The 14702-nt window shown below is 44.4% G+C and overlaps 1 protein-coding gene across 3 annotated transcripts in view; it reads right to left on the bottom strand.

Moving 5' to 3' along the window:
* Positions 1–3497: 3497 nt before the first annotated feature.
* The window catches only part of AFAP1L1 (actin filament associated protein 1 like 1), a 67271-nt gene continuing 56066 nt past the window's right edge, over positions 3498–14702 (bottom strand). For all 3 annotated transcript variants that reach the window (XM_028849832.2, XM_077937325.1, XM_015141219.3), the window contains exons 16-19: positions 12702–12866; positions 10081–10259; positions 6870–6998; positions 3498–4598 (exon numbers count right to left, since the gene is read on the bottom strand). In XM_028849832.2, coding sequence (XP_028705665.1) covers positions 4575–4598; positions 6870–6998; positions 10081–10259; positions 12702–12866 — 497 coding nt within the window. In that variant the 3' untranslated portion in view covers positions 3498–4574. The remainder of the gene's footprint in view (positions 4599–6869; positions 6999–10080; positions 10260–12701; positions 12867–14702) is intronic.

Genomic DNA, 14702 nt, shown 5'->3' with positions numbered 1-14702 from the left:
TTTTTGTATTTTTAGTAGAGACGAGGTTTCACCATGTTGGACAGGCTGGGCTTGAACTCATGACCTCAGGTGATCCGCCTTCCTCAGCCTTCCAAAGTGCTGATGACAGGCATGAGCCACTGCCCCCGGCTTCAAAAACTTTTTTTTGCTGAATTTAGACTGATTCTGATTGCAATGGAATATGAAAATAAATAAAATGTAAAAGCTATTGGAACCTCCCAAATACTTTAAGCTTTGAGAGAAATGTGGCTGTGGTCTGGGTCCATGTAGCAGAGCAGAAACCAGATTTCTCCCCTGTCAATCACTGATGTTTGTAATAGATGGCCTCCTTTATTGTCCTGTACCTAACTCAGACCAGATGGTGCCCTGAATTGAACTGACCCCACGACAGTTACACCTGCAGGGTGTGATGTTAAATATACCTTTCTTGAAGGAAAAAGACCACCTTAACTACTCAGATCGTTGTAACTATGCATTAAGCCTTGCATAGAAAGATGTTGAAATTCTGTTAAACCTCACTGAATACAAACTTCTACGCTTTGGAACACTGACTTCCATCCTTTATAAGACAGACACGTTCTTATATTCTGTGCTTCCCGGGCAGGCCATCCTCAACCTTTGTGCTTGAATAAACTCTCTTTAAACTAGATTCTGACCTTTTACATTATTTTACATTGACAGGGAACATGTGACAAAGGCTTTACATGTTTAAAGAGTCACTTTGCTCTGTGGAGCAGATTGCAAGGTGTAAGAAAAGAGGTATGGAAGGCAGTATGTTGCAGTAGCCCAGGCAAGTCGGGGCTATGTTCTGTCCTGGGAGAACAGAGACATTCCTAACCACTCTAAAGTAACTGTGTCCAGCACCCTTTTTGTTTCTTAGTATTTTATTTCTTTTGCTTCCTTGTTAAAGTTTGTTCCTCCAACTAGAATATGAGCTTCAAGAGGTGTCTGGCTTGTTCACCACTGATTTCTGACATTTAGTATAGTAGGTACTCAATAAATATTTGCTGAATGACTTAAGTTGGATAGTGTCAGTGAAGATAGGAAGATATAGATGAACTTTAGAGATTTAGGATGGAAAGCTGACAGACTGCGAGGATGGATTGGTGACTGGGGTCCAGGACACTTGGAGTTGCCAGCTTAGTTACTGGAGAGCCCCTAAGAAGTTTTTTTTTAAGGGAATGGGAAGTGTTCCTTGAGCACTCTGAATCTTGTCATAACATGGGTTATCTGTACTATAGTTATTTGGGTCAAATTTTCTTTCCTGCTTGTCTGTGAGTTCCATGAGGACAGAGCTGGAGTATTTTCATCTTTTTATCTAATCCGAGGCCCAACTCAAATGTGTCATGACCAGTAACTTATATTTTCTTTTTGGCCTTATGAAAAGGGTGACATGGTTTAGGAAGGTATTATGATTCTCTTTTACATGTGAGCAAATTGAGGCTCAGAAAGGTTGGTAAACCTGTGCAAGATGCCCCAATAAGGAAACAGTGACAGTAGAATTCTGACAGACTGAACACTTGGCAGTGTTGGGAAGGATGGAGCTTCAAGTCTACTTTAGATCTGTGGCTCACACTTTGAAAAAACACAACCAAATAAGGCATTTTTTTTTTTTTTTTTTTTTTTTTAAGATGGAGTCTTGCTATCGCCCAAGCTGGAGTGCAATGGCGTAATCTCAGCTCTCTGCAACCTCCGCCTTCCGGGTTCAAGTGATTCTCCTCCCTCAGCCTCCTGAGTAGCTGGGACTACAGGCACGTGCCATCGTGCCCAGCTAATTTTTGTATTTTTGGTAGAGATGGGGTTTTGCCATGTTGACCAGGCTGGGCTTAAACTCCCGACCTCAAGTGATCCACCTGCTTCGGCCTCCCAAATTGCTGGGATTACAGTAAGCCACCATACCTGGCCTAAACAAGGCATTTTAATAACCAAGAACAAATGGCATCTGTGCCTTAGCCATTTTGCTTACATTTCTCCTAGCTGCCTAACATTCATCAGGTTGCTGCTTGCATCCATGCATTCACTCATCTGTTTATTAAGTGCTAGTGTGCTTCTGAATGTTGCAGTACAAGGGGAGGGAGATATATGGATGACATAGAGGTTTAAAATTAAGAATAAGGCTCTAGGGTCAGACTTCTTATATTTACATGCTGGTGGAGCCAGCATAAGAACTATGTGAGCCTGGGCAAGTTACTTGACCTCTCTGAGCTTCCATTTCCTGAACTGTGAAAACTAGGATAATACAGCTTATCTCAGGGTTTTAGTGAAAACTAAAGGGATAGTACCTGGAGAAGTGGTTAGTTAGCACTAGGACTGGCTACCTAATTTAGAAGGCAAGAGGAAAAGCAGAACCCCTTGTTCAAATATTATGAAGAAGGCAGCAGTAGAGCATTAAACCAAGAACAGGGCCCTTCTGAGCATGGGGCCCTGTGTGACTGCACAGGTTGCATGCCTGTGAAGCTGGCCATGGCTGACACAGTGCCTGACACATGGTGAGTGCTTGATAAATGTTAATTATTAGTCACCCCCAGCCACTCCTCTCAGAGTTCAATATCTGTTCGTGAGAAAAGACAACCCCAAAATAACTGCATAAGAAAGAATATGACAGACACTGAATACATAGTTGGAGAGTTAGGTGACATTCCAGGATCCACATTTTTAAAAAAGAACACTGAAAATCTGGAGTATGTGAGCCCCTTTAGCTGTGAAAACACAGGTGGAATTTGGATGAAAACTCTCAGTTATGTATTGGTTACCTTTTAGCTTTTGGTGGCTGTAATTACCATGTAAGAGTGGTTTCTTCCTCAGTGGAAAGAACGCAGGCTTGTGAGTCAGACATTTCCTATACAGCTAATAATAAGAGCCACTTTTTTTTTTTTTTTTTTTATAGATGGGGTCTTGCTATTTGCTTAGGCTGGAGCGCAGTGGTGATTCACAGGCATGATCATAGTGCACTAGTCTCAAACTCCTGGGCTCAAGTGGTCCTCCTGCCTCAGCCTCCTGAGTAGCTGGGACTATAGGCGAGTACCACCATGCCTGGCTAGTGAAAGCCACTATTGACTGAGCATTTCCTATTTCTCAGACACTATGCAAGATGCCTACTATGTATTATCTTATTAAATCTTCCCAACAATCTTGGGAGAAAAGTAACAATTGTTAGCCCCATTTCACAGATAAGAAAACAAGAATCAGAGTGGTCAAGTGACTTTCCCAAGGTCACCCAGCTGGTCATCAGAGGCAGGGCTCAAACCTAGCCCTATCTGGATCTGGGCTTATAACCTCTAAGTCCTATGCTGTGCCACTAATCAGTGGGTGATTACTGGTCAGGTTATTTTTCCTGCTGTGGTCTCCAGCTACCTCAGAGGGTGATAAAATTTGAGCGAGGCTAAAGTCTGTAAAACCTTAGGTGGGTTAAAATATGTAAACCCTATAGCAAAGTGGCCATGGTTATTCTGAGATTTTCCTCCTTTCCTCTTGAGCTAAGCACTGGCTCTTAAGAGTTAAGTGGTTTTATCTTTATTGGAAGGAAATGTGTTAAATACAGACCCATAAAGTACCTACAGTGTTGAGACAGTAGTGAGTAGCACAGTAGGGAGACTGCCCAGGACTTGAGGTCCTTGGTCCCTCTATGAAAGTATCAAGTGTGTGTAAAAGGTTTAGCACCGAGGTGACAGAAAGAAGCCATCATCCTCTTATTTTCTCTTGGTTTTACTTAATATATAGAAGGGCAGACTAGTGGGCCTCTGAGTGCAAGATGAGGACTTCATTAGATTAATGACATATTGCCTCCTGGATTTCTAACCCATAGCTCCAAGAACCTCAGTGTCATAGAACATAGGTAAGGGACTTGATTTACTGAAAGACCCTACCTTACAACATCTTGTGGACATTAGAGCTCTGTGCTCCTGTCACTGAGTATCACCGTGAGCTTAAAATATGTCAGCTGCTCCATTTCTCTTTCCTTTTGTGTATTCAGAGCTCTGATTTTAAAACACTCAAATCTGGAAGATTCCAGTAGCTGCACTCTGTCTAAAGCAAATGAGGAATGACTGTAGAATTTGCATGTCCTCTACAGCTTTTGTTCACATGTATGCAGGCAGGGATAATGTTATTGATTGTTCAACCTGTTTGCCTTGCCCAGTGGTTGTCAGTAATGCCCAATATGAATCAAGTTGGAACAAGTGTGATCAGATTATCAGGTCTTGTCTCTCTACACTGCACCACCAATGCTTCAGCACTGCCTCCCTTTGCCTTAAGGACTGGGAGTGCGATGCTGTGAATGGGATGGAAGGGGTTATTCACATGTGCTTTCATTTCTTCTTCAGAAGGGAATCCCTCCATCCTCATTTCCACCCTTTGTAAAGTCGTAAGAATGCTCTCCATTTCCCTCTTCCCTTCTACTTCTTCCCTCCCCATATCCCCTAAAATCATGCAGACAATAAAGGCTGGTCTTTTGGGTGCCCTGGAGAACGAGGGCTACTTCCTAGTCTTCTCTTGGTGTCTCCTTGTGAAAAAAGCATTTCTTCCTCAGGTGGACAAGCTGATATTTCCTTTGGAATGAAATCCTCATTCTCTTCCTAGGTCTTCTTCATTTCCCATTCCTGAAGTACAGAAAGACAAGACAAATCAATTTGTTGAATGGTCTAGTGTGACATGGATAAAAACATTTCATGGCACCTAGTTAGATGATCTCCACTGGCCAGGTTGCATTGGGTTCTAGCTCCCTCTCTCTCTTTCTGTGGCCCTGAGTAAGTCACTTCTCCATGCTGGTCTCTCTTGTCCCTTCATCCATTCTCAACATAGTTGCCTGAATGGTCTTTAAAAAATGTAATTTATATCCAAAACCCTTTGCTCAAAACCTTCCATCATGTCACAGCAAGATCCATTATGTTACAACAAGATCCATGGTTCCTCAGTGGCCTGAAAAGCTTTAGAGAAAAGGCTGGTAAATGATAGTCTGTGGGCCAAGTCTGGCCTATTGCCCGTTCTCATATAATCCATCAGCTAAGAATGATTTTCTTATTTCTAAATGTTTGAAAAAAAAAATCAAAAGATGATGACTATCTCATGATACATGAAAATGATAAGAAATTCAAATTTCAGTGCCTATAAATAAGTTTTGTTGGGCTAGGCGCAGTGGCTCATGCCTGTAATCCCAGCACTTTGGGAGGCTGAGGTGGGCAGATCACGAGGTCAGGAGTTCGAGACCAACCTGACCAACATGGTGAAACCCCGTCTCTACTAAAAATACAAAAAAATTATTCAAGCATGGTAGTGTGCACCTGTAATCCCAGCTACACAGGAGGCTGAGGCAGGAGAATTGCTTGAACCCAGGAGGTGGAGGTTGCAGTGAGCTGAGATCGTGCCACTGCACTCCAGCCTGGGCGACAGAGCGAGACTCCATCTCAAAAAAAAAAAATAAATAAATAAATAAATAAAATTTTAAAAAAATAAAAAGTTTTACTGGGACACAGCCGTTTTCATCATCATTTACACATTGTCCATGGCTATTTTCATGTGACAATGGCAGAGCTGAGAGGTTGTGGAACAGATCATATGGTTCAGAAAGCCTAAACTATTTACTCTCTGGCCCTTCACAGAAAAAGTTTGCTGACTGCTGGTCTAGATGATCTGGCCCCTCACTGGTTACTTCTCTGATCTCATCTCCTAATGCTCACCCTTTGTTCCCTTCACTGGAACCACCTGGATCTTCTTGATGTTCCTCAAACATTCCAAGCTTTTTCCCACTTCAGGGACTTGACACTTGCTCTTCTCTCTGCCTGGATCGTCATTCCCTCAGCCCCCTGCATGGGTCTCTCCCTCACACTCCATTCAGGTCTCTGCTTATGTGTCACTTTCTCGAAAGGGTCTTTGCTGTCACTGTGCTTAAGCCCCTTTGGGAGGTTCATCTTCTCTGGCATCACATTATTTATGTGTGGTATTTAAAGTATTTGTCTTCCCAACTCTATGAGACCAGGGACTTTTTTGGGTTCCCTGTTATGTAACCAGAAATTATAACAAGACTCACTATGTTAGGTCTTCAACAAATATTTGTTTAATGACTAACTGTAGGAAAGAATAAAGACTCTTCCCTCTCAGGCTCTGAAAAGCAATTCCAACCTGAGGGACGTAGAGCCGTGCTTTTTTTTTTGAGACAGGGTCTCACTTAGTGTCATCTAGAAATCCAGAAAGCTGTGAAACCGAAATATTTCTCCACTGTTTTGGTATAGACTCATTTGGTGGCAAAACTTGACCTGACCTGATATGAGGCTGTTTATAATCTTCATTCACTCCATGTGCTATAAATATTCCTGTGTCTTGCTGTAGAATTATTAACATGTTTGCTTACATGGTACCACCTGAGGACTTATTGGGGTTTTCATCATATATTAGTGTAGGTACCATATTACCTTTATAAAATCCAAAAAGTTCTGAAACATAGCTGACCCCCAAGAGTCACACAGAAGGGACTGTGGACCAGCATCCTGGAGGGAGCCATGGACTTAGAATTGGAAGACATGGGTTTACTTACTTGCTTTTGCAGTGATATCTTGCATAGCCCTGGGCAAGTCCCATAGTCCTTGATTTTCAGTTACCTCATCAATGAAATGGGACCTGTCCTGTCTCAAAACACATTGTAGGCTCAGAAACCAGATGATTAAGCTTGTTAGAAATATGTGTTAACAAAGAGTGAATAGGTTCTGAATAATATCTGAAGATTACTGCTTCTGAGGAAGGTTCGTGAATTTCATTGCATAAATGCATTGGCAATTCTCTACCTTTCTCACTAGCTGATTTTTTGGTTTTGGGTGAACTTCCATAAAAAGGGGGTTACCAGGTCTGTGATTTGATAAGCTGAACTATGGCTCTACCTTGGCTTTCTGTAGCACCCTTCCTTGGTTGGAGGCTACGATGGATGGGCTCCTCTTCCTCAGCTCAGAAACACAGTTGACAGGGAGAGATTGCTCTGGAACGCTGCTCTTGGGTTTATTTGCAGTTTCCTGTTGATGGCAATAAATAATTACATAGGTGAGATCTGGTGATGGCTACCGACACCCAGCCTGCCCTCAAAAGCATGAGGACACTTTATTATTTTTATTTATGAGAGATAGTCTCTCTTTGTCACCCAGGTTGGAGCACAGTGGCGCGAGCTTGGCTCACTGCAACCTCTGCCTCCTGGGTTCAAGCGATTCTCATACCTCAGCCTCCCAAGTAGCTGGGATTACAGGTGTGCACCACCGGGCCTGGCTAATGTTTGTATTTTCAGTAGAGATGGGGTTTTGCCAAATTGCCCAGGCTGGTCTCAAACTCCTGGGCTCAAGCAGTTCACCCACCTTGGCCTTCCAAAGTCCTGGGATTACAGGTGTAAGCTACTGTGCCCAGCAGCATGGGAACTTTAAAATAAAAGGCACTGGCCAGGCGCGGTGGCTCATGCCTGTAATCCCAGCACTTTGGGAGGCCGAGACAGGCGGATCATGAGGTCAGGAGATCAAGACCATCCTGGCTAACACAATGAAACCCAGTCTCTACTAAAAATACAAAGAATTAGCGGGGCGTGGTGGTGGGTGCCTGTAGTCCCAGCTACATGGGAGGCTGAGGCAGGAGAATGGCGTGAACCCGGGAGGCGGAGCTTGCAGTGAGCCGAGATCGTGCCACTGCACTCCAGCCTGGGCGACGGAGCAAGACTCCGTCTCGAAAAAAAAAAAAAAAAAAAGGCACTGGACAGAAGATACTTGAGGACCTTCAGATAATGATAATGACAACTAAAATTACTGAACCTCACTACAAAGCATTGTGTGAATTAGCTCCTTTAGCTTCTCAACAAGCCTATGAAGTAGGTACTATTATTAGTCATTCCATTTTATAGGTGAGGAAATGGGGAAGGTCAAATTGCTGTGCAAGATCATGTGGCTGGTGAGTGGGAGAACCAGCATTCCAATCCCATAGCCCTTTCTTTCTTCCTTTCTTTCCTTCCCTCCTTCCTTTCTTTCTTCCTTCCTTCCTTTTCTTTTGTTCTTTTCCCTCCCTCCTTCCCTCTCTCCCTCCCTTCCTCCCTCCCTCCCTTCCTTCCTTTTTTTTTTTGTGTGTGTGTGAGACAGAGTCTTGCTCTCTTTCCAAGGCTGGAGGTCCACCTCCCAGGTTCAAGCGATTCTCTTACCTCAGCCTCCTGAGTAGCTGGGACATGTGCCACCATGCCCAGTTAATTTTTGTATTTTTAGTAGAGATGGGGTTTCACCATGTTGGCCAGGATGGTTTCAAACTCCTGGCCTCAAGTGATCCGCCCATCTCAGACTCCCAAAGTGCTGGGATTATAGGCATGAGTTACCCTGCCTGGCCCCACAGTCTGACTTTTAACCTCTCTCCTGTATTCCTTCTCATTTTTGAAATTACCTTTACCCCTTACATTTTCCAGATAATTGCTTAGTATAATACCTTACTAGATGTAGTTCCTTAAGGGTGACATCGTAACAGCTAAACCTGCAAGGAATTTAGAGAAAGCTTCTCTTTATCTCCAAAGAATGTCAAAAGGATCCAAAACTGAGGGAAAAGTGCTCTGGAATGGGAATATCAGGTCATGCTGGTGGGAGGAAGCAGCTGGGATGAATGAACCAATGCTAGCTCCTCCACCAGCCCTCTGTGACTCTGGGAAGTTTTGTCCTTGGCTGACATGTTTTTCATCTATATAATGAGATTGGAAACACCCCATGGAAAGGAAGTGTAGGGGTGTAAGACACAGCACTGGCTCAATCAGGTGTGGTGTGACCAGGAAATGTGACCTGGGACAACAATAATAATGACACATTGCCTCCTGACAAGTCATACTTATCAGACAAGTTATTTCATCTCTTTAAGTCTCAATTTCCTCACCCGAAAGCAGGCAAAACATTTATTCATTTGACAAATATTTCTTGCACTCCCACTATTTTTCTGTAAAGGGTCAGGAATTTAATGATAAATGGATGTAGTCCAATTCTTAACAAGAATAGAATCTAGTGGAGAAGACAGACATTGGACAAGCAAGGACACAAATATATATATACACACATACACACAAATTGTGGTAAAGTGCTATGAGGAAGAATAATAGAGGGAGCTGTTGGTAATTTAGACCAACTAGGGTCAGTTTTGCTCTCCCAGGGAACATCTGACAATTTCTGGAGATACTTTGGTTGTCACTGGTCGGGGGGTGCTACTAGCAACCAGTGAGTAGAAGGTAGAGATGCTGCTTAACATTCTACTTGATATCCTTAGGTAGGACCTTAAGATCCCTAACATCCTGCTGATACACAGAATAGTCCCTTATAAGAAGGAGTTACAGGGCCAAAATGTCAGTAGTGCTGAGGTTGAGAAACCCCGGTGTAGATGAGGTCAGGGAAGTTCTCTCTGAGAGAGCCCCATTGGAGGTGAGTGAATCTTCCTCGCAGAGTTACTGGGAGCATTAGAGATAATGGATACAGAGCCCTGAGAACAGGGCCTGGTACCCTGGAGATCCCAGGAGAGGGCATGTGAGACCGTTGTATTTTTTTGTAGAGACAGGGTTTTGCCATGTTGCACTGGACGGCTTTGGAGCAGGGCTCTGGAGTTAAGACTTCCTGGGTTTGGAATCCTGTCTCCCACTTCACTGAGTGACCTTGAGCAAGTCATTCGACATCTCTGAACCTTAGTTTTCTTGTCTGTCAACCCCTAAACTACCTCATAGGACTGCCATGAAGATTGTGTGAGATAATACAGGTTAAGATGCCTGTAGTAATGGATCACACATGCTTGTTGTTCAACATATGGTAGCTACTATTATCATCAATAACCCCAAGGCCATTTCTAAGATCACCTTTAGGGTAAAAATTCAAATGGTGATGCTGCTGTGGAGACAAGAACAGGCCAGAAAATCACGAGAAATTGCTCCAAGAGTCCTCTTCCTAGCTGTGCCACCCATGGCATGCCCTTCACCTTTTTGGACTTCAGTTTTCTTGTCTGTAAATGGGCATAACCCCTACTTCCAAAGAGTGATCATGAAGGAGAGATCTGCAGTGTGTGGAGGGATACAGGAGTAGCTGCCCCTGGCATGGAAGGCCCTGGACTCACCCCACTCTTGGGCTTGCTGCTCATGGAGAGCCCCAGGGCCGGCCCTCCTGCCAGGGACTGCTGCAAGCGCTCCTTCACGGCCACCAGCTTCAGCTCCAGGTCAATCCGGCGCTCCTCCTTTGACCGACACTGAGCTTCCAGGGTAGCCACGGCTTCTTCCAGAGCCTTTAATTTTGCTCCTGAATCAAGATACATTGATAAGAAACAGCTGAACCTGACCTGAAGTGTCGGGGAATCTGGCAGGGCCTGATGCCTTTGTCTGCCCCTCCTGGTGGGCCTTTCCAGTCCCCAGTCTTGGTTAAGAGATGGACTCTGGGCTTGGGGTTCCAGTTCCATACTGGGGTTCCAGCTCCATAATGAGATGAGGTCTCATTATGGTCTTTATATGTCTGGTACCCATTTCACCATCTCCTGGAACTAGCACTCTGAGTTTTCATTGGGAAACCACCTTCCCCCTCTCATTCTGTCTCTCTTCTCTCTTTTTCTTTTTTTTTTTTTTTGAGATGGAGTCTCACTCTGTCGCCCAGGCTGGAGTGCAGTGGGTGATCTCAGCTCACTGCAACCTCTGCCTCCTGGGGTCAAGCGATCCTCCTGCCTCAGCCTCCCGAGTAGCTGGGACTACAGGCACACCCCAGCATGCCCAGCTAATTTTTGTATATTTAGTAGAGATGGGGTTTTGCCATATTGGCCAGCCTAGTCTCAAATTGCTGACCTCAAGTAATCCACCAGCCTTGGCCTCCCAAAGTGCTGGGATTACAGGCATGAGCCACTGCACCTGCCCCCCTAGCCCCATTCTCTCTAGTTTGAGTGGGGCTGACTCTGCTTCTAGTTCAAGGGTTTGGCACATAACTTAGGTCTGCCCCATAATCACAGCTCATCTTCTGGTGACAGTGATTGGATGAAGGATGAAAGTGGGACCAATCAGAGTGAATCCAGAGGGTTTTGTGGTGGTTGCTGGGAGGAGAAGCTCTCTCTGCTTGGGTTGGCTGGGAGGGCTGGGTGAGGGCTGGCACTGTGCAGCCATTGTGGCATCACAAGGGGAGAATGAAACCAAAGGAGAGAAGGGTAGAAGCATGAGTATGAGAAATAAGCTTCCTGGTGACATCATTTCAGTCCCTGGACCCCACTACACCAGATCACTCAATTTTCCAATTACATCTTCTTTTCATTTCTCTGCCAGTTTAGCTTTGGTTTCTGTTACTTGTAAACAAGTGTCATAGCAGGGCTTTACAGACACAGAAAAATAGAGATGAAGTCTCATTATGTTGCTCAGGCTGGTGTCGAACTCCTGCACTCAAACAGTCCTCCTGCCTCAGTTTCCCAAAGTGCTAGGATTACAGGCGTGAACCATGGCACCCAGCTCACTTTTTCAATTTAATCTAACAAACCTATATTAGTACCTTTCTCATGCCAAGTGCTGTGTTGGGTCTTACCAGGTTTAAAAATCAGTTCCATTCTTTGCCCTGAGGGAGGCTGTGCTGGAGGGTTTTCCAGTAATGTTGAATTCTTTATATTCATCATTCACCATGTATTTAATGCATGCTTACCATGTATCAGGCATTGTCCTCGGCCCTAGATGTATCAGTGAACAAAGCAGGCAAAGATCCTTGCCCTTATGGTGCTTACATTTGTGTGTCTGTGGCAAACAATAAATAATAAATATAATAAATAATCTGATATGTTACCAAGTGATAGTGCCATAGGGGAAAAAATTGAGCAGGACAAGGATAGTCAACTTGCTCCAAATCCTGGTTCTGACTCTCAGAAAATTCTTTATATGGAAACCAAACTGTCTTCCTGTGCCTTCCTTCTGTTGATTCTGGTTCTTGGCCACACAGAGCAAGTCTCCTCCTTTAAACCAGAAGTTCTTAATCTGAGGTTCATGGAGTCTTAGGCAATCTATGGATAGGCTCCAGAGGCAGCCACATGAGCTCCTGAACTTTTTTTTTTGCAGCATTGTGAACTGTGGTGTTTCTTCTTAGAAAAGGGTCCATAGGTCCACCAGATTCTCATAGGGCTACATGTTTGTGGACATGTTCTATAGCAACAGGACTTCTGCTCCCTCCGGCACGTGGAGAAACCTTAGGCTTAAAGTGTGTTGAACTGCAGTTAGAACGCAAAGGAAACACAGCAGAAAATAGGGTGTGGAGAAGCCCAGAGCAGGCAGGGCCTGCTGAGGTCTCTGGTTTCAGAAGAGGATCCTGGGAAAGCATCATGTCCATTATTCCCTGCACTAGGACCAATGTCTCACATATATCTGTGAATGAATAAAGGTGGAGTTCAAAATGACATCTCTTATTTCTTTGATTCTAAGGCACACTTCTATGCTTCACATTTCTAAAATCAGATTGCTGCTTACTATATTAAATGTATACATTATTGTGATGCTTTTTCATCCCTCCAAAACAAGTTATTAAATTGATGACACTTTCTTTAATTGGGAGGAATGATGATGATAATGATGAAGAGGAGAAGAGGACGAGGAGGAGAAGGCGAAGGGGAGGAGAAGCCCACTTTTCTTGGGTTGGAAACAAGGTGACTTGTGCAAGAGACCTCCCTTTACTGTGCCCAAGGATGAGCTGGCCACCCATAGGTGCTCAGGACCACAATCACATAGGTACCTGGGCTGCTCCGAATGGCTTCTTTCAGTTCCCTCTTCTCCTGTCTCAGTGCTATCAGCTCTGTCCGAATCGTCTCTTTCTCTTTCTCCAGCTTCTCTTTTTCTACCAAGTACCTCCGGGCATCCTCCTCTGCTCGGTTCTTGCCATACTTGTATTGATTGGCACCTGCAGAGATGTGGGGAAGGGAAAGGCCCTCAGTTCTGACCTCTGGCAAAGGTACTTGGGTGGTGTCAGCTTCTCTCTCAGCCCCAAGTTCTCCATCTATAAAATGGAAATATTTAGACCAAGTCCCTTAGATATATTTAGTGTGAATCCTCTAAGGAATTAAGAAGCAAAAGGGAGGCCATAGGGCACAGGGACTAGGAGCAAGGCCTTGGAACAGACAGCCTGAGATTTGGGCATTTTTGACCTTCCTGGTTGTGTGACATTAGGCAAAAGAGACTGGTAGTGTTTTACTGTGCCTTTCCCCCTTGACCTTAGTTTCCTTATTTGTAAACAAGGATATGGATACAATTTACCTCATAGAGTTGTGGTAAGGGTTGAATGAGATGATTAATGAAAAGCACTTAGTATAGTAGGCAAATAGTAAGGGTTAGGTAATAATGATAATATTATTAAAAACAAATTTGTGATGTAGAACATACTTTGGTTTTAAAAGAACAAGTTTTATAGTCAGTTTTCAGATATCTATAAGACAAGGAGACCGTTCCGTATAACTCAGATCTCCAGAGATTCTAGACTTTGAGCTACAGTCAGTTATCCATTTTATTACTGGGGAAGGGGTTGGGGGAGGGAGGGACCTGGTGGTCTACTGTAGGTTCAACACTATGATGGACAATAAAAACAAATAATTATGGCAAAAATGTATTATTTACTATACACTAGGCACTATATGCTGAGCCATTTACTTGCATTCCCACTTAGTCATCATGAAAGTTATTTTATTTATTATTATTTTTTTTTTTGAGACGGAGTCTCGCTCTGTCGCCCAGGCTGGAGTGCAGTGGCCGGATCTCAGCTCACTGCAAGCTCCGCCTCCCGGGTTTACGCCATTCTCCTGCCTCAGCCTCCCGAGTAGCTGGGACTACAGGCGCCCGCCACCTCGCCCGGCTAAGTTTTTGTATTTTTTTTAGTAGAGATGGGGTTTCACCGTGTCAGCCAGGATGGTCTCGATCTCCTGACCTCGTGATCCGCCCGTCTCGGCCTCCCAAAGTGCTGGGATTACAGGCTTGAGCCACCGCGCCCGGCCGAAAGTTATTTTTTTAATTGATTTTTTTGAGACAGAGTCTTGCTCTGTCACCCAGGCTGGAGTGCAGTGGCGTGATCTCGGCTCACTGCAACCTCCACCTCTGGGGTTCAAGTGATTCTCCTGCCTCAACCTCCCAAGTAGAGTAGCTGGGACTACAGGTGCATGCCACCATGCCCAGCTAATTTTTGTATTTTTAGTAGAGATGGGGTTTCACCATGTTGGTCAGGCTGTTCTCGAACTCCTGACCTCAAGTGATCAGCCTGCCTCAGCCTCCCAAAGTGCTGGGATTACAGGAGTGAGCCACTGTGCCCAGCCCACAAAACTTATACTATAATTAGTTTTCTTCTATTGTTGAGGAAACTGAGGTACACAGCAGTTAAGTCCCACTGCTAATGGTGGCAGAGCCAAGGTTAAACCCATGTCTCCATGTCTTTCTGACTCCAGGGTCCATGCTGTGCAATACTGCTCTAGCTGGTTCAAGGCCATAGTTCAACCTCTTGGGGAAAGTTTTACTTTTGTTTGTGTGTGTGTGTGTGTGTGTGTGTGTGTGTGTGTGTGCGCGCGCGTGCGCGCGCACTATACAGAACTGCACGCTGCTTTATATAAGTTGGTGCAGAATAATTCCTGCAGTTTATGATAATTGGGGGTCTTGTCTAGCCAGCTGCTGTAGGGATTGCAGTGGTCACCCAGTGACCCATGCGAAAATCAGTTCCTGACACAACTACCCTGCAGTTCAAGCGTGATCATAAATA

This window comes from Macaca mulatta, chromosome 6, assembly GCF_049350105.2.
Source record: "Macaca mulatta isolate MMU2019108-1 chromosome 6, T2T-MMU8v2.0, whole genome shotgun sequence".
Taxonomy (NCBI): Eukaryota; Metazoa; Chordata; class Mammalia; order Primates; family Cercopithecidae; genus Macaca; species Macaca mulatta.
Note: the sequence above shows the minus strand (reverse complement) of the source record. Positions and strands in the feature narration are given on the sequence as shown.